The sequence below is a fragment of the Hibiscus syriacus genome, unplaced genomic scaffold (genome assembly GCF_006381635.1).
Source record: "Hibiscus syriacus cultivar Baekdansim isolate YM2019G1 unplaced genomic scaffold, ASM638163v2 tig00000340_pilon, whole genome shotgun sequence".
NCBI classification, from domain to species: domain Eukaryota; kingdom Viridiplantae; phylum Streptophyta; class Magnoliopsida; order Malvales; family Malvaceae; genus Hibiscus; species Hibiscus syriacus.
The window spans coordinates 3,872,897-3,897,693 of record NW_024061783.1 but is presented as its reverse complement, the minus strand read 5'-3'; the positions used below and the strand labels follow the sequence as shown (position 1 = coordinate 3,897,693).

At 31.9% G+C, this 24,797-nt stretch overlaps 3 protein-coding genes across 3 annotated transcripts; 2 read left to right on the top strand and 1 right to left on the bottom strand.

Moving 5' to 3' along the window:
- The first annotated feature begins 8,881 nt into the window (after positions 1–8,881).
- On the top strand, positions 8,882–10,786 carry LOC120199153 (syntaxin-72-like). Its single transcript, XM_039200340.1, has 8 exons — positions 8,882–9,312; positions 9,407–9,532; positions 9,810–9,972; positions 10,066–10,151; positions 10,241–10,309; positions 10,397–10,441; positions 10,561–10,623; positions 10,706–10,786. The coding sequence occupies exons 1-8, from the start codon at positions 9,157–9,159 to the stop codon at positions 10,784–10,786; spliced, it is 789 nt and encodes a 262-aa protein (XP_039056271.1). The 5' UTR covers positions 8,882–9,156.
- Positions 10,787–11,261: 475 nt separating this feature from the next.
- LOC120199141 (putative methyltransferase DDB_G0268948) lies at positions 11,262–12,120 on the bottom strand. Its single transcript, XM_039200333.1, is given in 3 exon segments — positions 11,262–11,387; positions 11,390–11,412; positions 11,414–12,120. Coding segments are annotated over 3 exon segments (804 nt in total). The 3' UTR covers positions 11,262–11,313.
- Positions 12,121–13,921: 1,801 nt separating this feature from the next.
- On the top strand, positions 13,922–16,402 carry LOC120199131 (putative methyltransferase DDB_G0268948). Its single transcript, XM_039200327.1, is given in 3 exon segments — positions 13,922–13,928; positions 15,469–16,128; positions 16,131–16,402. Coding segments are annotated over 3 exon segments (831 nt in total). The 3' UTR covers positions 16,295–16,402.
- The last annotated feature ends 8,395 nt before the right edge of the window (positions 16,403–24,797 follow it).

The following is a 24,797-nucleotide window of genomic DNA, read 5'->3' as shown; positions in this document are numbered from 1 at the left end:
TGCATCAAACATGAATATTCTTGTTGGACATAGAATAAGAAATATTTACATGGTGCATTTAGACGATATTGTTTCCTTAAGTGTATGCCTAGTAACTAAAGATGACAATGATTCATGGTTACGGTATAGAAAACTTCAACATGCTAGCATGAGCATATTAGATAAACTTGTTAAAGGTGATCTAGTAAGAGGTTTACCAAAGCTAAAATTTGATTTAGATAAAAATTGTGATGGATGTGGAAAAGGTAAGCATAAAAGAGTTTCCTTTAAATTCATTAATGATGTTTCCTCTAGTAGAGTATTGTAATTGATTCACATGGATTTATTTGGGCCTATTAGGACTATTAGTTTGGGTGGAAAACAATGTGCTTTTGTGCTTATTGATGATTACTCTATATTCACATATGTTCTCTTTTTAAGTACTAAGGATGGAGCTTAAAATCATCATATTTTAAAAAATAAATAAAATGAAAAAGGTTACTCAATTTCTAGTGTTAGAAGTGACCATGGAACCGAATTTCAAAATCTTGGTTTTGATATTTTTGCAACTCTTGTGGTGTTAGTCATAATTTTTCAGCCCCTAAAACCCCTCAAGAAAATGGAGTTGTTGAGAGGAAAAATAGAACGTTAGAGGAAATAGCTAGAACTATGTTTTATTAAAATAATTTACCAAAATATTTTTGGTCAGAAGCCACAAACACCACTTGCTATAGTATAAATAGAGTAATGATTAGACCTATTTTAAAGAAAACTCTATACGAACTTTTCAAAGACTAACATTAGCTATTTTCACCCTTTTAGGTGTAAGTGTTCTGTTTTAAATAATAAAAAAAGACAATATTGACAAATTTGATGCAAAAAGTGATGAAGGGATTTTTCTTGGATATTCCATGAATTCTAAAGCTTATTGAGTCTTTAAAAAAATCTATAGTGATAGAAGAGTCTATTCATGTAACACCCTAATTTAATATGACACACAATCGACCGATTTGAATGTCACACAGGGCCATTGGAGCGGCCACCCAAACTTCTTTTTTAGATGCCCATAAACTAATATTTGACAACTAAAAAATATCATGAAATTAAACTAAATACATATAAATTTACAGTACTTGGGAGCTCCCAAAATAAGTGTATCAAATAATACAGTTGAGTATTTAAAATAAGTTACGACTTAAGTATAAGAAGTTCTATGAATAATATATGCCCTCTAATAAAATACACTCAAGACGTATTGTAATTGTTCGGCTATTTGGAACATCTGCAATGTGATCAGCTCCTCAAAATCTCCACTTAAATACCTACAAATGGAAACAGAATTCTGAACACTGAGCTCACTAGCCCAGTGGCACACTAACAACAATGCCATACTAAAAGTGTTCACAAATGCTTATGCTAATGTATAAAATAACTACAGTGAGTATGTACGCATGATCACGCTATTCTAGGGTAGAAATCATGATACAACTGAGGGATTACTATATCTCAAAGCTTACGTACCCCTTTAGTCTACATGGGGCGAAGATCCTATATTCACTACATCAGATACAACACCTAACTAATCCACCCCTTGCGAGTGTTGAGGCCTTGTGCCATAGTTAGTCTCAAGTGCCTTGTGCACTACCTAAGTATATTTAGACAATCTATACTACATGAATATCATAACCTTTAAAGTAACTCAGGTGTCCTTGTTGTTTTCTCGAGCATCAAACAAGGCTAGTATTATATCATCCTAATTAGTATTATTTCTAGTTGTATTTTGATCATAATTATTGGTTCCCACTTGGAGTCTTATTCGAGTATACCATAGCTTTCTTGGGTTCCTCATTATCATCTCTGATTCACTTGGGCTTCTTGCCAAAAACTATACGAGGGTATTGGTACTCACCCTTGAGTACCCTTGAGTATCGATACTGTTGGGATAAAATAGGTTGAATGTAAGGGGTAGTATCAATAATACTAGACAATATCGATACTATCATGCTAGGGTATCAATACTTTTTAGGGTATCGATACCGATTTAGCTTCGATGTTTTAGAAATTACCTCAATATCGATACCTTTATGGGGGAGTGCCGATATTTTACCCTTGGTATCGATACTCCCATGAGTATTAGTACCAAAATTACTTACTAGAATTTGCTAAGTTTGCACGGTATCGATACTACCCTGTGAGTATCGATACTAGGCCATCATTATCGATACCCTATGAAGGGGTATCAATACCTCCCTTCCCAAAAACATCTTTGTGTTAATATCCGAAGAACAATATCGGTACTGTTCTTCCAGTACTGATACTCGGGGACCAAAATGTCTTAATTAGGCACTGATTTGGCTCTTTAAACTACTTTAATAGCCCTATTGAGGTTCCTAAGTGTTAAACTACTCTAAAGAAGGCTTTAGAACATGTTAAAAATACCAAAGCGTGGAATCTACCATGGATGCTCATACAAGCTTTATAACTCAACTTAGAAACTAAAATACATTTCTAATGACCCAAAAATGGCATGAAAGAGTTGTAAATACGTTACCTTAGTTTCCTAGCTGCTGGAAACTCCGTCTAATCACCCAAGGTGCAACGTTTCCTTCCCTTTGACCTTAAATATTTCTCCCACCTCTTATACAAATACATATAACATAATTGAATTACTAACTCATTTAAAAGCTTGTATTAGAGTTTAGGATACTTTCTAACACTTAAATCCACTAAAACGAACCAAAATGTTTGATTTGATAAAAACCCACTAAAACCCAAGTAAAATTGCTCGTTTGGAGAAAAAATAAAATTGCTATTTTGATCCCCAAAGTTGGGGCGTTACAATTCATGTTGTTTTCTATGATAGCCACTTCCAAGGAATGATTTTTGTATGGAATATGATGTAGGTATTATGATATCAAATGATGTTGGTGAACTATCATCTAAAGAGGATATGCAAGAACAAACACAAGATGATCTTGAGGAGATAATTCTAGAGGAAATAGAAGTCATGCACAAGGGAGTGCAACTATGTCAAGGATGGTGAGATTTTTGGTGATCAATCCAAAGGGGTAACTATTAGATTCTATCTTAGAAGTATTTGTAATTTTGTTGCATTTATCTGATGCATAGAGCCTAAGAATATCAAAGAAGCATTAAATGATGAATTTTGGATATTGGCTATGCAAGATGAATTAAATCAATTTAAGAGGAGTCAAGTATGAACATTAGTTGAAAGGCCTAGTGAGAAATCTACTATAGGTACTAAATGGGTATTTAGGAACAAATTAGATGAAAGTGCTAACATAGTGAGGAACAAGGTTAGACTTTTTGCTCAAGGATATACTTAAGAAGAATGAATATTTTTTGGTGAAACTTATTCTCCCATATCTAGGATAAGGCAATTTGAATGTCATTAATATTTACATGTTATCATGGTTTTACTTTATATCAAATGGATGTTAAAAGTTCTTTTCTAAATGGTTTTATAAAAGATGAAATGTATGTGGAACAACCTCCAGGTTTTAATGATTCAAAATTTCTACATCACATTTTTAAATTGAGAAAAAATTTATATGGTTTAAAACAAGCTCTTAAAGCTTGGTATGAAAGTTTGTCAAATTTTCTTGTTGAAAAATGTTTTTTCAAAAGGGAAGGTTAACAGTACCATATTTATAAAAAAAAATAAAGGTAAAGATTTATTAGTGGTTCAAGTTTATATTGATGATATTATTTTTGGATCTACTAATAATAATATTTGCCAAGAATTTGCTAATTTAATTCAAGGTGAGTTTGAGATGGGGATCTCTCATTTTTCTTGAGACTCCAAATCAAGCAAATGAAAGATGACATCTTTATCAATCAAGCACATTACATCAAATATATGTTCAAGAAATTCAAATTAGAGGATGTGAAACCCCAAGTCACTCTTATGAGCTCATCTACAAAGCTTGACAAGGATGAGAAAGGTAAGTGTGTAGATGTTAAACTTTATAGGTCTATGATTGAATCATTCATTTATCTTACTGCAAGTAGACCGAACATTATGTTTAGTATTTGCTTATGATCTAGACTTCAATCATGTCCTAATGAATCATATTTACAATCCATTAATATAATCTTTATATACTTTAGAGACACTCCTAGTACATGACTTTGGTATCCTAGCGACTCTAACTTTAGCTTGCATGCCTTCTCGGATGCAAATTATGGAGGTTGTAAATTAGATAGAAAAAACACCTCTTTTTAGGTAATATGTTTATTTCATGGTTTTCAAAGAAATAAAATAGTGTAACATTATCAACCACTGAGGTGAAATACATTTCGACTGATAATTGTTATGTTCAAGTTTTATGGATGAAACGACAACTAATATACTATGAAATTGATGTAGGTACTATTCCTATCAAATGTGACAATAGTAATGTTGTTTGTCTCACCAAAAATCCCATACAACATTCTAGGAATAAGCATATTGATATTATACATCATTTCATTAGAGATCATGTCTCCAAGGAAGATATAATTCTTGAATATGTAGACACTTTGCATCAAGTAGCAGATATCTTTACAAAACCTTTAGATAAGGAAAGATTTTGGGCACTTAGAAGAGAATTAGGCTTAAAAACCTACATTGCCTTTGTGTTTAAATATTTATGCACTTTTGTGATTTTATGAAAAAGACATGCTAAATGGTTTCTTTGATGTCTGCTATGCAATTAGTTAGGGTAAGTTAGGATTTTTCATTAAAATTAATAAAATGTTCAAAGTATGCCTAAATGTACATTTGATTACTTGAACATGTTTTCATTGTTTATTTAAAGTTCTCTATACCATTTTTATGCCCTAAAGTATGCATTATGACTTTTGACCTTTTAGTGCACTTTAACTAGAAATTCATGCAACTTTAGCATTCATAGGTGTTTTTGTTGTTAAACCTTATATGGATGAATGAATGTTTGGTCATAATTTTATGTCTCAAATGGTCATATGTGTTGTATGTGTTTAATTTGTGATAAAAATGACTTATTTGGACTTATTTGCTAAAAATTTTAACCATTTGGTGCATTTGGTATCAATATTGTTCATACAATACCAATATCATTCATATAATACCGATATTGTTCATATAATACCGATATTGTTCTTGTGGCATTGATATGGTATCGATACTGCTATATCAATATTCTCTTTTTATGCCATGAAGTATTGATACTCATATTACAGTATCGATACCCCTAGTCGGATTTTGAGTAAAACTTTTCTAAAACCCTATTTTTTATTTTCAAATTTAAGATTTTTTATATGCTAGATTACTTCAAATTAATGTATGGGTTTGTCAAACACAACATTTTCGCATCATTACCTATAGATTTTTACTATTAATTTATAATTTTTTGTTATATTTTATTAGAAATTTGAATTTATTAAAACAATTCAAATTTTACATTGTATATATTTTTATATTATTTGTTTGTTTCTTTAGTATATATATAACTTATATATATACATTTATGTTTGCACTTATAATTTAAATTTTTTTATACATACATATTTATATATATATATATATATATGTTTTTATTTACATACCTTATATATATATATATATATATATATTAACATTCTTATATATATATATATATATATATATATATATATATATATGCACACACACATTTATATATTTCAAGACCATTATTTTTATTTTCCATTTGATCTCAAATGCCTTAAATATTGCTGACTCATTTTGAGTTTTGGGAATTGATGTTAGCATACATGTACATTGCTTTATTTTGCAGTTCTCTTTATTCTGATTTCCTAAAAATGTCTAAACGTTTCCGTACTTCTCGAGATCAACCTTCTCGAGTACCTCATCTCAATTCTATTCCTAATCTGAATCCGGACCAAAATGAGCTAACTATCCAAAACTCGTCTATTAACGAACCTAGTCGCCCAATCTTTGTCATCGTTATTCAGATGATTTTGAGTGGAAATTAGGCAATACTTTCAAAATCAAACTTGTTGTCTACCAGCATTTTATACACGTTTTCTATTCTAATACAGTCTGTCTCTAGAATGAAGCTAGAACCCATACTGAGAGTATTTACCCTTATCTTATAGGGAAATTCATCACTATTGATGCTTCGACCATAGCTATAGAACTTGGTCTAGAACTAGTTGGGATTGATAATGAGTGTGGCGTCATTATTACTTCCCTTTAAACCAACTCGAGTGTTAGTCTCCTTGACATTTATGAGCGTTTCCTTCATTGATTATCTCTTGGTAGTTTTGACAATCTGGAAGTAAATTATCCACCATCCTCGACATCAACATTTGGTGGCTTCATTGATTCCAAAATAATAAGAGGATAATCTTTGCTCAGATAGTGTTTGGGGAGCTTGTTGACACTGTCAACAAGATTCCTTCTAAATGAGTCGAATCTTTAGTTTATTGTTGCCTTTTGAGCCATATTTTCGTCACAACTAATATTAATGTTTCCCATGATCTTTTTATTCCTTTGACCTTCTTCATTGACCTAAAATCTCTTCAAAAATCGAGATGGGAAGAAGTCGAAATAAGTGGAAACGAAAAGGGATTCAAGCTATTGGTTATTTCTTTAGAGCAGCTCAACCTTAGAACGATGATCCCATACGTGATGTTGATGATATGGTGTACCACATTCATGTTGGTCCTCTTCAAGTCGGTGGTGAGGATGTGAGTATGACTTCTCCTTACTTTCAGACCTTCATGGAGGCGATGGATATATGGTATGCTACCATAGAGTCTCACTTCTCTGCCTTAGGGAATTAGGTATCAGAGATTGCTTCTAGATAGTTGGCTATGGAGTCTCATATTTTGGCATTTTCCTTTCAGCAGTTCAGCCTAAAATCGATGTATATGGATTCGAGGCACGATTATCATGCTCGGTTTGACACTTTGTCGACGCGGATCGACATGATGTCGAGTAGAGTTGAGGCTCTTGCTCATGACTTCTCGTCTTTCCATGCCTCGTCATCGAATGTCGATCCACCTTCTCCGTCCTCGAATGATTGATTGCTACTGTGTTGTTGGTTGCATTTGGATTCGATTTGTGCTTTCTATTTTGGCTATTTGGATTGTTTTATGATTTTTGGATATTGTGTTTTCATACTTTGATATTTTGATGTTTGGATATTTGGTTGTCTTTGGATTTAGATATTTTATGTCTTTGGATGATTAATATTTATGTTTTTATGGATATTTCGGTGCATATTATGAGTTACGGTTTCTAATATTTGACACTTTCTTATTTTTATATTATGACCATGTTTATTGCTTAAGAATATTATTTATGTTGACTAACCTCTTTTGGCATATATGATCTTCAAAACTTGTATTTATATATTGTTTAAACTTTTTTATTTATCAAAAATGGAGATAAATGTTAGAGTAATGGGAGTAGTCATTTCAAGAAAATCTTAAAAATTTCAAAGGTTTTGTTATATAAAAAAAGGAGATTGTTGAACCATGTTTTGAGATTTTGATATATCAAAAAGTAAATTTTATTTTAAAGAAATTTTAAGATTACTTTTAATTGATTTTCAAGCTTATATTTGATTCAACCATTCGAATATAAATTTTCTTTTAAAAGTCAAAAACTTCATTTTAACTCCTTACTCTTTTCAAAAATCAAGTCATATACTGGAATTAATTTTCAAACATTTTTTACAAAAGGTTTCAAATTTTAATTGAGTTAAAAATCAATTTTTAACCATGTAGTATCGATACTATTCATATGGTATCGATACCAGTATCAATACTAATAGCCTAAAAATGCACTGAAGTATCAATACTCCCAATCGGAGTATCGATACTTAAGGTTTTTAACAAATTAAAATTTCGGTGTGCTATTTTGGTGCCAATACTCTTTGAGTATCGATACTCTAATTAGAGTATTGATACTCCTCTCTCAGCAATTACTAGATTTTTGTAATTAATGCAGTATTGATACTCCAAGTCCGAGTACCTGTACTCAAGGCGTCTGGGCAGCATTTATTACAGGAAATTTCATCTCAACAGCTCTATTAACTAACATAACAACCCAAAAAACTAGAATTGAATAAAGATGATATAAAAAAAATTCTAAGTCATATATGAAGACAAAAAATTATAGAGAAAGCCAAATGCAATCACATTGAGCCAAAAATCAAGTCAACTTTCTCCAATATTCTTTTTGCTTTCAAAGAACACTTTTGTACTTATTTATTTCATTTGTTTAGTTTTCTTCTTTGTTCTTGAATTATGCAAACATATTCTTAGTGAGGTTTTCTAAGCTTTCTGTTTGTAATTTCTTTTTAGGAGAGTTGTACACTTGAAACATGGGATATAAGTCTAAGTGTGTTGTAGGTTATACCTTGTCCTAAAAGTTTTGAACAAATTATTGAATTTGTTGAAATCCTAGTGTGGAAGCTAAGGTAGTGAATGTAGACTTCATTGAAGAAGTTGAACCACTTTAAAATTATTCGTGTCAAATTTTCATTCTCTTGAAAAAAGCTTCCATCAATGTTTTAATTGTCAATTCACCATTCTCGACTATTTCATTGATTCGACTGACTCAATAAAATGATATCTTTAACTTTTTTTTATCTTATTGTAATGTCAATTCTTTTAGTAAATATCTATAATTTTTAATCACTATCAAACTTTTTAAGTACACAATTTTCAACAAATAATAAAAATTTAAACATACATTTAAAATTACTATATAATAAGTATCTAAAATTTCTAATGGTTTATCAAAGTTTCTAAGTAATTTTTCGAGTACTTTTTATGTTTTTCAAATGGTTGAAAGTATTCATTAATCGTACATTTTCTTGTTGTACGTTAACATTTTGAAAACGAGTGTGAAAGTCGGATTCGATCAACTCCAACTCCGGCAGCGGGCGGCGGCGAAAATGAAGCCTCGTGGTCCGCTACTAAACCATAGTAGTAGAATTTGAGCTGTTGCATCAGTTTTCAGTTCTCATACCCATGTATCCGCTCCACCATGAATTTCCCCTCCAAAATTAGAAACACTACATGCAAACATAACAATTCATGGAGCTTGAATCGGTAAAAGAAAAACCAAATCCTTTTCTCATTTTCTCCTATTTCTTTCATCATTCCACTTTGGTACTTCCCAAAAACTGATAGTTTAAAATGACGGTGGTTGATATACTTTTCCGAATCGACGAAATCTGCAAGAAATACGAAAAGTACGATCCCGAGAACCATCGCGAAGCCAGTGCCTCTTCCGATGATGCCTTTTCTCGCCTCTACGCTACCGTCGACGCCGATATCGATAGGACTATCGAGGTTCGTTTCCTTTTTCCTAATCTCTTCTATTGTTTTCTTTTCAAACGGTGATTTGTTTTAAAGAAAGAACATGCTATTGAAATGAAACATGCAGAAAGCTGAGAAGGTTTCTACGGAGAAGAGTAGAGCAACGGCGGTGGCATTGAACGCTGAGGTTCGTCGGACAAAGGCTAAATTGATGGAAGAAGTCCCTAAGCTTCAAAAATTGGCTAAAAAGAAGGTATAATTCTATTTATTTTTTCAGCCTTTTGAGTAATCAAAATCATTGGATTTCTCTGTTGCAATTCAAATTCAATGATATGAATCAGCTAGTGGGTCATGCTGCTCCCGTGAAAAAAATTCTTGGATTACTAGTAAAAGAAAGCTTAGGCATTGGATTTGCCAATGTTAAATAATGTTAAGCATTGTCTTGAATTCCTGACTGATTATGGTAACTCAAGTCTACATAAGGTTGACAATGGACTTCTATTGAATATGCTATTGGTTTCTAATTATAGGTCAAGGGACTTTCCAAAGAGGAGCTAGAAACTCGCTTCGAACTGGTACTAGCGATTATTGAACGGATTAAAGCCATTCCAGATGGATCTACACCTTCTATGAACCAGATCGGTGGATGGGGGACTTCATCATTGAACCAAAATATCAAATTTGACTCGTCAGGTAATTTAGGGTAATGCTTATCCCTCAAGTTAAAGTTACCTTAAGTGCATTCTAAAATTGATCTTTGGTTACTTTCCATTATCGGACTTTCAGAGGAGTGTTTCTCTAGTGATTTTTATGAACAATCGGAAGAATCGGACCAATTTAGAAACGAATATGAAATGAGGAAAATGAAACAGGCATGTAAGATTGTTGTTATTTCATCTTTAATATCCACTCTGCAATCCAGAGTAGTCTCTGATATCTTTATGCATTAACATGAATGCAGGATGAAGGACTTGATGCGATATCAGAAGGTTTGAATGCACTGAAAAATATAGCTCTTGACATGAATGAGGTTTGTTAGTATGTGTATAGTTTTTGGTTTGGTCATGATATTTAGGAGCAAGAATAGATTAAATCATTTATTTTTCGATATGTTCAGGAATTAGACAGACAAGTTCCTCTGATGGATGAGATAGATACAAAGGTGAGAGATTTTGTTTTAATTTCCATGTCTCATTAGTTTAGCCTTAGAATCAGTTAATCAAACATCATGGAGAGGATTCATAAAATGTATCACTTAATGTTAATATGGTTATTTTACAGGTTGACCAGACGGCATTGGAGCTTCGAAAGAATAATGTCAGACTGAAGCAAGCCATTACCGAGGTAATCATACAAATGATTGTTTCATCTGTCAAATTCCTCCCATCTAAATTTCCAGGATAAATTAGACATTCTTTTTTGGCAGATAAGATCCAGTCGGAATTTCTGCATTGACATTATTCTGCTGTGTATAATTCTGGGTATTGCTTTCTATTTATACGAGTAAGCTCCCTTTTGTACCCTCTTTCCTTTATGATATTATATCACTGCATGTATATATATATATGTGTGTGTGTGTGTGTGTGTGTGATTCATTTCTTTTAGTTTGCAATGCCTTTGATTCAATTTTGTAACGAGGTCTTTCATTGTTGCAGTGCACTGAAATGATTAGAGGCTTTCAACGGCTACTCTGATCACGACGGTCTATGGTACAAAATTCTTCCATTACTTGAAGGGTTTCCATTTATGTCCATTTACCTTGCAATCTGAATCGTTTTACTGTAACAGGACATGATATTTTGTTCTGAAATAAAATGTCTTTGCTTTGTAGTATTGCTTGGTATACCAATAAAATATCTATATCCATTCAGCTTGTGGAGCTTCAAGTTTAATTTGTTGAGCAGTAAAACATAGTTAAAAGAAATGGATTTGCAATAAGTGTCGAAAGAATCATGCAGTTCAGGCTGATTGGAACTAGAGAGTTTCGATGCTGAAACGATTTAGGATTTTATGTTATAGGGTGCGACTTTTGTTTCACATACCTACTTTTCCGATTTTAAGATAAATGGGGAAATTAACCAGTTTAGGGCCATGGTTCCCATCTTCACCCATGCACGCTTGAAGTCTTGAACCATCCTCACTCAAAAGCTCCACGCCCTTCTCCTTAGCCTTCTGATACGCCGACCAAGATCTCAGGTAACTAAAATACTCCTCCAAACTCATGGTTCTCTCATTCACGAACTCAAATGGTCCGGTGTTTGCCGTTCCATCAACGGCCTCGAACGGAAAATCGATCGATTTATACTTATCGTCCACCATATTCCGTGGCGAGTCCCAGTACGAGTTCTCGTAAAATGATTCAAGGAGCTTGTCCATGGACTCGTTGACTTGTGGGGTGGTGTAGCACCATGCAGCGATGACCCCATGAGGTTTCTTGAGTATCCATTTCACCTGTTGGTAAAACACAGGGAGGTCGAACCAGTGCATGGCTTGAGCCACGGTCACCAAATCCACACTCGATTCTGCTCCCACTTTTTGCTCGAGCTCCGAATACGACATCGTTGGAGAGGTTTCCTGGTATCGGATGTTGGGGAGTTTCGGTGCGAATTCGAGCTGTTTGGGGCTCATATCAGTCGCTATGACATTCTTGTATATCTCGGCCAATGATCGAGCGGCCTGGCCGGTGCCGGTGCCGACATCCCAGGCAAGATCGTGGTCGGGAGTCTTGGAGGCAATGAACTGGAATAGTTGTGGTGGGTAGCTTGGGCGACCTTGTGCATACTGCTTTGCCTGGTAGCTTGGTGGAGCTCCTGCATATTGCTTGATGAACGAATTTGCCATCGTTTTTCGTTTTCCTTATCTCTTTGCTTTGGTTTGATGAATGAGGAGTGACCACTTGTCTGTTTTCTTAGTTATTTATAGGTTCAGAAAAGCAGAAGCAAATGGTACGGTGGGTTAATTCATTGAACCATAAGAAAGAATATTGTGTACCCCATCTACCCAAAACCAAAAGGCACATCTAGTGAAGCTTCAGCTGCCCATTGCCAAGTTTGACCCGTTTAACACCCTTTTTCAGAGTCTAAACCATTTGTTAAGAGTTCAATAATATATTTAAAACTTATGTAGTGTGGAGTGTTTTTTTCTTTTAAGTTTTAAATTCGATTATTTACGTATATAAGGTTATTTTTTAAAAAATTTAAAAATTATAAACATATATCATATTATAAATATTAATTATTAAAAAAAATTTATTTAAATATAGTGCCACGTGGAATGAAATGGTACGGATCATTACCAACCTTGTCAAATCTTACATATTTAATTAATTTTTTAGAATATTAGGTACGTTTGGTTTTAAAAAAATATAGGTTATTTTGGTTTTATTTTTACAGAAAATAGAAAATGTTCAAGAAAAATTGTAAAATTAGAAAATAAAAAAAAAAGTAAGTGAAAATATGAAAACATAAAAAAGTTAATTTTAGTATTTTTATTAAAATTGTTTTGAAAATTCAAACAATAAGGAAACATTATATCTAGATTTTTAACTTAACTTACCCATATTTAAATCATTATAATATTAATTTTTTTGATTTAATAGTATCTGAAACCCTCAAACTTTTGAAAAAAAATCAATATGGTCCCTAAACTTTTTTACACTCAATGTAATCCTTAAATTAATTTTTTAATAATTTAATTCTATAATATTTTTATATTTATTTTATTGAATATCTTAATAATTGTTTATATTTTATATTTTTAATTTAAATAAAATTTTCTTTTTTTTAAATTGATAAGTTTTCAAACTTTCTAAAATAATCAATTAAGTTCATCTACCAAATCATCTTCTATCGAGTATTATCAAAACAATATCATAAACTTTCACAACAGTATTGTAGATTGCCATGTAAGTTTATGAAATGTCATATAAACGTTGTGACAATCAATATTTGATTTGATTGTTCAAAAGGTTAGATTATTTTTTTCTAAGTTTAACGGCCACAATTGGTGCAAAAGAACAGTTCAGGGATTACACTAATTATTTTTCCCAGAAGTTTGAGGGTCTTAAACATATTTTTTTTATGTTAATGACACTTTTGTGTGCTATTACTTATAACAATACTTTTGTGTATTTTTAAAACTTAATTAATGTCTAATATTCATTAACATTATATTCTTATTATAAACTAAAATAAAGTTTGTGTTATGAAATTTCTTACCAACTTTATTGTTTTATATTTGTATAACTCATATATTAAATTTGTGTAATGATTGATAATCATTATAATATAATTTAATTATTTAATAACTATTCTTTTTATTTCTATTTTAAAAAAATTAGATATCAAATATAGTTTTAATATTTTAGTTTTGATTTCAAGTTTTTATTTATATTAACCAAACATGATTTTTAATTTTCAAAAAATTAAAAATAAAAACTATTTTCTAAAAATAGAAACAAAAAATAAAAATATAAAATATTTTCTAAAACCAAACGAACGCTTAATGTCCTACTAAAATACTACTCCATAAAAGAAAAAATAGTGGAGATAAAATGAACGTAGACATCTAAATATAATACGGAAGAATAAGTATTGTGTCATCACTTACGTCAGCCAAAGTAATTCTCAATTTCATAACAAACATGGCTGGTATAGGAATTTTGTAACTCGAGGTTTGATTCTCATTAGCTGAAATGTTTTATTGAGATTTTTACTTGTCTAAGATACGGTGAATATTTGATCGAGTTAAAATAAAAAATTTCAAGTTAATCGAATTAATGAGTCATATTTTATGATTTGAATTTTTTTGGACTTGATTTTTTGAGGTTTTATTTAAAATTAATTACAATTCTTTTATAATATTAGTATATAGTTTTAATTTAAATGACTTTCGCTTATCACATAAGATATATTTTCTTCATATTCTTTTTCAACGTGTAATTAAGATTTGTAATGTTATTTAATAAATCAAATAACATCTCAAATTATAAAATGTATTTATAATGTTATTTTTAAATAAGATAATTTTGAGAAAAAATATTGATGAGAGTATAAAGGAATCAAATGAATTGTTGGACGAAAAGTCAAACAATTGATCAAAATATGACTAAATTAAAAAAAATAATACAATTGTTACTAATAATAGGAACTGAAGTTACATAGGTATTCTATAGTGTCATTAGAGCATGTGATTTATTTTTTGTCGAAAATGGGCTTATTACGAAAGAGTAATTAAAGAAATCATGCAAAGTTAAAAGACTAAATTGAAAAATAAGAATTTTGGATTTAAAAAAGAGGAATTGAAGATGCATACATATTCTAAAATAATTTAGAAGTACATGTTTTAAATTTGGTAAAAAATATACTTAAAATGAAGGAGGAATTGAAGATTAACTAAATGGTAAACTGTCAAATTCAATTTTTTGGGTTTTCAAATTGGTAAATTCGAATCGAAGTCAAAACCAAAATTAAAATCCAATTTGACTCGAATAGCTCAACACAAATAACTCGAAATTAAAGAAAATCAGTTTGTTCAAGTCGAAAAGAGTTTTGCCCATCCCTAATTTAAGATTAAAATAAAATATTTTAAACTTTAGTGATTAATATAAAATGAAATTATAATTTGGAGAACTCTTAAATAATTAACTCTTTTTAACAACTTATATTAGAATTAAAAATAAGTAACTAAAATATTCCTTTTTTTCTTTAGGTAATTAAACTAATTTTCGGTCAAATTAGGAATTTAAACTATTTATTTAATTATTTTGAGTCCTGATATTTTTTCTGTTAGAAAATATTTTTAACCAATAAGATATTGACACGTAATATAAAATTAGGTACTTATTCCGACAAAAAATTTTAAGGGCTTAAAACAGAAAAATATAGTTTAGAGACTTGTTTTGACAAAAAAAATAATTAAGATACTTAAAATGGTTACATATAATAATTTAAGTATCTAATAACCACAAAATTATTTAGATACTAACGTAGTTTAAGTATTATTTTTAATTTAATCCTTAGAATTGTGCAAAAGTTATAATGATAGAGATGGATTATATATAAGATTTGAAGTTGAATAGGTCAAACTTGGCAAGCCCAAGTTACCGCTTCACCAGTTGTTCCGTGTTTTCTTTTTCTACGGTCCTTCCTTCTTCCCTTGGAGATCAAGTACAGTCCAAACATATATAAGAAAAGAGAGGATCGGTCCCTCATCATTTATCAATAGAAAGAGTAAACAACAATGGCAAATTGTTCATCAAGCAGGCAAAGCAATATGCACAAGCTCGCCCAAGCTACCCACCGCAATTATTCCAGTTCATTGCCTCCAAGACTCCCCACCATGATCTCGTCTGGGACGTCGGCACCGGCAGCGGTCAGGCCGCCCGATCTTTGGCCGAGATTTACAGGTCCGTCATCGCAACAGATACGAGCTCCAAACAGCTCGAATTCGCAACGAAACTCCCCAACATCCGATACCATGACACCTCTCCGACGATGTCGTATTCGGAGCTCGAGCAAAAAGTGGGTGCTGAATCGAGTGTGGATTTAGTGACGGTGGCTCAAGCCTTGCACTGGTTCGACCTCCCGGTGTTTTACCAACAGGTGAAATGGGTACTCAAGAAACCACATGGGATCATCGCCGCGTGGTGCTACACCACACCTGAAGTCGACGAGTCCGTCGACAAGGTTTTGAAAGGGTTTTACGAGAACCCGTACTGGGATCCGCAGCGGAAGCTGGTGGATGATAAGTACAAATCGATTGATTTTCCGTTTGAGGGCGTGGATGGGGATGGTAACACGGGACCGTTTGAGTTGGGGAATGAGAGGACGATGGGGTTGGAGGAGTATTTATTTACTTGAGATCGTGGTCGGCGTACCAGAAGGCCAAGGAGGAGGGGGTGGAGCTTTTGAGCGAGGATGTGGTTGAGGACTTCAAGCGTGCTTGGGGTGACGATGGTGGACCTAAACTGGTTAATTTTCCTGTTTATCTTAGAATCGGAAAAGCGGGTCTGTGAAGCAAAACTATTGGATTCCAAAGAAACGGGGATAAATAGCCAAAGTCCAATTATTATTTGCTGATGAAAATAATATATGAAATAAAACTAAGTCGAATTTTCATGAAACTTTTAAAATAAATTTTATTGGTAAAATTATAGTTTGTGGGACAATAACAACTTACAATAACTAACCATAAAAATAGTCAAATCATTTAGTTAATTCAATTGAATGTCAAAAATCTATATGATTAATTAATTTCTTTTTAAAGGCATTAAATTAGGAATCATAATTTAATTTAAAATCAATAATTTTAATCCGATCTAATTTGATAGAATTTTTTTAGTTAAGTTTGAGTTCAAGTTATAAATAGAATGAGATCATGTCGGATTTAGGTGAAAGGTTAAAATTTTCGACACGACTTAAGGGTAATAAGATAATTTTATGTTTGAGTTTGGATGAAGGGTATATAAATTTTTGAATTGAATTGCATTAAGATGAAGAGTTAAAATAGGAAATAATCTTCTGCGCCCATGGAATCTTTGTATCCACTTTGAGGGATTCGAAAACAAACCCCTTCCCATCCCAGAACCCAAGCGACATCGAATCGTCATCTTCTTAAAAAAAATTACAATTTTTGCATACCCATTATTTTTAAGATAAGAAAATTAAAATTTTGGATCCTCATTCTTAAATTTTTGGATCCGTCACAGATCGAAAGCCGTGAACTTTTGATTCTGTGTTTGTTTTGAATTGTTCCTTGTTGATGTTAAAGGATTCAACGGAGGAAATCTCAATGCATTTCCATGGTTATAGTACAAATTTTTTCATTCATACAGACACTGCAACTCTATTCAAAGGCTAAATATGGAGGAGAAGAAGATAACGCTAGTTAAGGGTCACCTCAGTAAAACTTAACGGGAAGAAATGAGAGGATCTTATTGAAAAATAATTGAATGTTCTATAATTGTATTGTAAGTTTTAAAAGTTGAATGATCAAAATGTAAACACCTAAAATTTGAGGACTATTTATATACTTTACTCTAAATATAATCATCCTAACTAGGGATGGCAATGGGTCGGGTCAGATCGGGTTTTTGGGTCACCCGACCCGAGAAGAAAGGGTCCTCCACTCGTGACCCGACCCGAATATATGACTTAGAAACCCGACCCGACCCGAAATAATTAAAAAATATTTTTTTATTCAATAAAAACAGTGATTTAATTGAAAAAAAAATTATATATAGATGGGTAATATAGTAATTATCCCTAAATATATATGTAAAATCATATATATTTTTCGGGTCGGGTCGGGTCGGGTTTTTTTTCACCCTAAACTCAACCCAAACAGTGCATTTAAAAAAAACCAGACCCGACCTCAAAATTTTTTAAAAAAATCCGACCTGATCGGGTCGGAACCATCGGGTTCGGGTTGAATTGCCTTCCCTAATCCTAACAGCCCATTATCATTGTAGGCTGGGATTGTTTTAAAGTGAAAACTAACGGCCCAGTTATTATTGCAGGCTGAGATTTGGAAAAGTTTTCCATGAAATATAGAGTTACTGGGTTTAGGACAAAAGACCCATTACTTTTTGTATATCTGAATAATTCGAAATTGAGATTTTATTGATTTATATTTGATTCGATTATCTAATTTTTAATCAGATATTTAAAATTTTTTGAATCAGATAATTGAATATTTAAATCGTATCATCATATTATCGAATTAGATTATTCGGATACGGGGAAATCTCACGTGCGACAGTATAATATACGGCTAAAGAAAGACGATATTGGAAATGTTATTATTTTTTTAACATTTCCGGTAAAAAATAACTTAAAACATTATTTTTTCTACCGAAAATGTTATTATTGGGCTTTTACCGAAAATGTTTAACATATCCGGTAAAGCGTTACCTAAAACATTATTTTTTTTTCTACCGAAAAATGTTAATATTTGACATTTTATTACCGGAAATGTTGAAAAAAAATTAATGTTTTAGGTAAAAAAAACTAATGTTTTAGATAATTTTTTATTGAAAATGTTAAAAAATAATAATATAACTATATATTAAAGTTATATTACGGTAAAACTAATCAGATAAGATATTTTTTTTATACCCTACATCTGATAATCTCTTTGGAGGGTCTCCTCTCCATTTGCCCTTCGTGTTTTGTCTTCGTCGACTCACTTCTCACGGGCCCCAACCTTGTCTCTCTAAAAAATTTTCACCTTTTTATTTATTTATATTTTCTTGTAGTCTAATCTATTATTTTGAATCTGATTCTGGAAAGAGGAGGGTTATTCCCTTAGTCTAATTTATTTTATTCGTAAACGTTAAGATTTAATTTTTAATCTTATTTAAAAAATTAATGTCTTATCTTATTAAATTAATTTATTATCGATATTTAATTATTTATATTTTAAATCCAATAAGAAAACCTCGCAGCTGATCATTGTCGCTACACTTGTAACATAATCATTTTTCTCTGAAACATCAATCTTCAATCAGAATGCTTTGGCTGTAAAGGCAACTTACTTTTCATTCAATAATTCCCTCTCCAGATCAATTTGATTCCATCATTGTCAAACTTTTTCTTCCATATTTAAGTTAATACCTAAATTATAAGATATCAGTAATATATTTATTCATTTTTTATTAATTTAATACTAATGTAAAATTAACTTAAATAAAAATATTTGTCTAAATTATACTCAAAATAAGTTTTCGTTGTTTAAAGAACTTGTTAAAAATAGGTGTCTAATGTTTTTTCGTTATACTTTCAGTTGTCTACCGTTAAAAATCGTTAAGTGACAAATATCATGTTTATATTTTTTGAAAAATAAAATATTATTTTAAAAAATCTTTTTTAAATATGACGTGATACATTTCATTTAACAGTGTTTTTTTTTGCTCTGCAAAATAAAGTTTTTTATTAAAAAAAACTTGAGTCAAGAGTCTCGTTAAAAATCTCCCTAAACTTAAGTGGAGGAAAAAAGTACTCTTGACTAGGAGCAAAATACAACTCCAAACGATACAAACGAAACAAAACACAAAACACACGAAGATACCCCTTCAAATTTGAAGCCCATAGACCAAAGACAAGGATGAGAACATTTCAACGCTACAACAAACAATAGCCTTGTGCAACAGCAGCACCTTCAATGACACTCTAAAAAACTTAATGCAAACATCATCTCTAGAACCAACACAGACAAACCGAGCAGAAAAAAACAAAGCTAACATCATCTAGATGAAGCAACAAAATACAGTTGCTTGACTCAACTAAAAACACTCCATACCATACCTCAAAATTTTGATTGGTTATCGACATAACCGACAATGACAAGGCCAACATAACAAGCAGAGCAACTAACGAAGACTCCATCAACTGTAGAGGTCGTCCAGATCGATTAGCACCATCACAACACTTCCCCCTCTAGATACGAAAAAATCAGCACCGTAAGCATGCACAACATTAACCAACATCAGAAATAATCCGAAAGTAATCGGTTCTACGCACCCCATCAAGTGCAATGCAATGTGCCACTCCATTTCGATCACAAGGCACATAACAACATTGAACTACTTTGAGCAACCAAACAACCAATCAAATTGAAGGAAGAACAATTGGATACTCTTCGGGGAATACCACTTTGACCAACAACTCCTATCACAGCAAAAAGGTTGTTCATCTCCCTCACAAAAGCTAAACAACCAGCAATAGACGAAAAAGAATGGCCGAGACAACCAGCACTAGCAAGACATTAGACCATTTTCCTTATGATTCCGACCAATCATGATTACTGATAAAGAAAAATCCACCCAAAATTGACAAAAGTCAGAGTCAACTAAAATCTCATCTTCACACTCATACGACAACAACATTTCAACTCTAAACTCCTACAAAAATAAGAAACAAACAAAAGACATTGCTCCCTCCTAAAAACGTCTAACAAACCTATAGAGAATTATCATCACAACACTACTAACTGCCATCGGACCCTAACACGATTCAGTGCAACTTAATTCATTTCTAACAATGTTAATTCCTTCACCACCTCCTGCTCCTCGCAAGATATTTGGTTACCAAGGCTTTTACCCAACTCCAAAGTTTTCTCGACTTCTTTATATGCAACCAACCATCTACCTTTAAAATCTGAATCAGATAATGACATTCTTGATAAATATGAGGACTCCAAATCTTTTATCTTCAATTTGAGCTTCTTAAACGCTTGATCTCTTTTCTTCTACTTGGAACCGATATAACTTGATTTTGTAGTTTCAGAAGATATCCATACCTTTTTGATTTTTTGTTTTTTCTCAAATGCTCAATTTTTGGAAAGAAATTGTCCAAATCATCAGTCACAAAATCTTCCTGACCCTTTATGTCCTTAAGAGTCCTCCGCAAATGATACAGGTCTACCTTAGTTGCAGAGAAACAGAATCGCTACCCATATTGAAACCATCATCTCTATTCAAGGTACTACTCTCGATATTCTTGTCAGCATCTCGATTAATTTCAACATGCTCCTCAAGTGAAGCTTTAACCTTCCCTATTAACCTTTAACTCTGTTAGCATCAACTTCAAAAAGGACATCAGTCCGAGAAGGATCATGAACCGCCATAATATCTCCTCCACCACTCAATCTGATTCATTCAGAAGGCTTGATTTCTCGTGTAATTGCTTCTGAATTCATTCCAAAGCAACACACAGTTAATTCAGTATCCTTCCTCTTCAGTTCTCTCAAACTTAGCCGAAGACTCGCCAGAATATCCTCTTCCGTTGAACTCATATGGAATCTCCTTATGATCATTCGAACCTCCCTTCAATTTTTGTTTGATTCCCATTGAGTCGATATTCCAACATCATCCGAAATGCGATCTCCAATACTCGAACCAAGTGAATATTGTTTCCAATTTTTATCTCCCTGTTTCATCGATCATATTATCTTGGTTTGTAGTTATCAGAATGTTATATTCTCACAATGGAATGGTCTGCATTCTCACCTAAGATTCAAAATTTCCCCATAACGCCACCCTTTTAAGGGTAATGTGATTCCAACATTACAATGGGACACCCGAGACCTAAATCCAGGTCGCCCTCTCTGAATCATCTTAAAAGCTTAATAGAAATGATTTACCTCCAATACGTTGGACTTTGATGCTCTTCAATCCCCATTTATGTAAACGAAAACTAATCTCCCTCACGCTACAAACCGTTGACATCTTGCCTACCAGTCATCTTTTCAATTTCATCAAGACCTCATTCTCTACAAAAGCCTTTTATTCATTTCACTGAACTCACCTCATTTCTACCCAATCTTCCCTCTTCTTTATTTTTAGCCTAAAAATTACTAATTTGTTCCTGCTCTTGGTTCAAGTTCCTTAGAAAGGCCTCCTTAGATGATTCAGCTTGAATGAAACCCCCGCATCTCCTTGTCTCCATATCAGCGTTTCTATGACCTCCCACTCTTGATAGTCCTCTAGACTTTTCAAAATGAACCGATAATTTGAAACCATTTAGAACAAAACCATTTAGCTTCTCCTTATCACGTTCTGCATCTACCTTGCTTCCAAACCTAACAAATCCAAATCGCTTACCTTTTCTACTTAGCTTATTTACAATGAACGCACCAACGATATTCCCATATCGAGCGAATAAGAACCATAGACCCTTCCAATGAAATGCCCTTGGGATATTTTCCACAAACAACGAAACTACCTGAGTTACTGATGAACGATATCTTCTTTATTTTATGGAAATTTTCCCAACACATAAACACAAACAGGTGAAGTGCAACTAAAAACAACCTTATAAACATAAAACTTTACTCAAGTCAAACATCAAACACAACAAGTGCATGAAACCAGAGAAACGAATCGTAATGACTTAGCTTGAAAATGAAACATCACCACTTGTTGGGGTTGCTCCATCAGACGGAATTTTCACCACTTGTTTATAGCTTGGATTTTCATTTTACAGAGATGGACGAAAGTGTCACTTAGGGGAAAGGGTTTTTTTTCCCGAGTTCATACTTTATTAACTTTTGCTAAACATTTCCTATGTTTCCGAGGGAACTTCCTTTCCCTAGGCCAAAGAAGTTAATTATGTTATTTTTAACTCAATGGCTATTAAGTATATTTGGAGAAGGCTTACAACTTAGTATGTATTTTAACATTTTTTTAACTGTAAGCATTAAAAAGTGTTGAACAGAAAACATTATACACCTATTTAATGAAAATTCTTTGGACATCAAAAGTAATTTTAAGTATAATTTAGACATTATTTTTATTTAAACCTTTAAAATTATATGAGTTTAAATCCTTTAAAAAAAGATATGTATTTTTAATTTATAATAAAAAATGATTATTCAATTATTAATGTAGGTTATCCAAGTAACACAAATATAATGTCACATTTTAGGTAGTTTATATAAAAAAATTGCACATTTTTCTGATAACATAACCATCAAATGCATGCTCTTTTTTCATGTTTTATTTCTTCAGCTTAAATTTTCATATGACTAACTCTAAATACACATTCTTTCCAAGCTCAAATTGTGTGGATTGAGGAAGCTCCTCTTGAAGTTGAAGCAGTGGTTGCTCGTGACAGGTGGTGGGTAGATCCTCCTGATTAGGCTCGACTTTGAGCTCTAACACTTGTCGGAGTACATATTCAGGCTCCTTTTCGACTGTGTTTTGTTTTCATCTGCATGCATGATTACCTTGGCTTATTATGTTAGGAGCTCATAACCCTTTTATATAATTGATTTAAGAATAATTATTGTCTACTTATAACTCTGCCCTCATCGAATTATAAATATAACTTTAATAATATCTACACTTTTATTTCCATGACATTCTAATACCTTATGACTTTATAACATAATTGGTCACTTAATTATTCATATTTACGATAACAATATACATTATAATATGTGCTCATATTTATGGATTTTAATCTAACAATCTCCCACTTGGGCAACATATGTATAACCTTATGAGCTCAAAGCTTATTATCATACAATAGGTATTCTATAACAATTTTGTCCATCAATTATATCCATATAGTATCAAAATGACCTTTGTCATATCAATCATGACTAGACCCATCAATGGTCACGTATACAAACACAGTCAAATGGTATAGATCAATCATGGAGCCTAGCATGGAAATTACATGCAATGTGAATCATACATGTCTATTTCCAACTGATCATTTTTAATATTAGTGAGATCAAATTTTACCAAAACCAGAGTGTGGATAAACTAAAACAAATTTTATTTCTGCAGAAAATAACCTTAAAATAAATATCATTAAACTGAAGTAACTAAAATTGTGTTTAAAACAACAAGCATTAAATACAAACTCCCACTAAAATTGAATATCCTTAAATGATATTACACCACATGAGTCGTATGCTCATGAAAGACTTGGGTGACAATTCCTTAGTAAGCGCTCAATTATGAGTTTGTACAAATATGCTCTATAAACACATAATCACTTTAAATTTTTTTAAAAACTAGATACACAATGCCTATGTGCTTAAAACTTAAGGTGTTTCTGTTATATATGGAATAAAGGATTGCAACTTAGTTGTCATAAAATAACTCAAGTGGTCTCATCAATCCATAGTTAGCAGTTCATGTGAAAAAAATTCACATCCATATTCCAAAAACGGAGTTCATAAACATGATGATCTTATTAGTAGACCTTCGATATGCGAGCATGAATATTTTTTGTTAAATGTATCGTATGCATCAATTGGTTGCTATCCAATGATTCATACCCAAATTGTTTAAATATCTGCTTAATTTCATAAAATCATACGTTGTATCTGAATATGTATAAACCTGAGAATACATTAAATACTTATTTATTTTGAAGTAAAAGGAACATTTTTGCATTTCCTTAGTTCCAAAATCATCTTAGGGCACTGATCAAGACTATTTTTTTCTTTAGAAATAAGGGATATTATTCGGTTTATTGCCACTGAACTTATAATATACAATTTATCAACCAAATCCATCTCAAAGCCAAACGAGATAATCACTTGGTGGAATTTTTTATACAATTAATGGAGTCATACTTAAACTTATAAATGGATTTTCTTAATTTGCATATCATTAATTTTGTTTATCAGACACAATTTTCTAATTGCACCATATAATATTTCATCAATGTTACCATTGAGAAACACAATTTTGAAATCCAACTTAGTGACTCAAAATCAAATATGAGCAAGTATCATGATTATCTTAAAAGAGTCTTTTAATGAAATCAAAGAGAAAGTCTACAAATTAATGCCTACTTTATGAGTATATCCTTTGTATGCAAACATCCATTATACTTTTCACATTACCATTTACATTCATCTTGATTACAATATTCATTATAACCAATCAGCTTTGCACCTTCAGGTAATGGGATAATTTCTCTAACTTATTATCTTGTATAGAACTTGCTCTTCTCATGACATTAATCCATTATAAGAGTCAATTTTATGACATGAAGAAA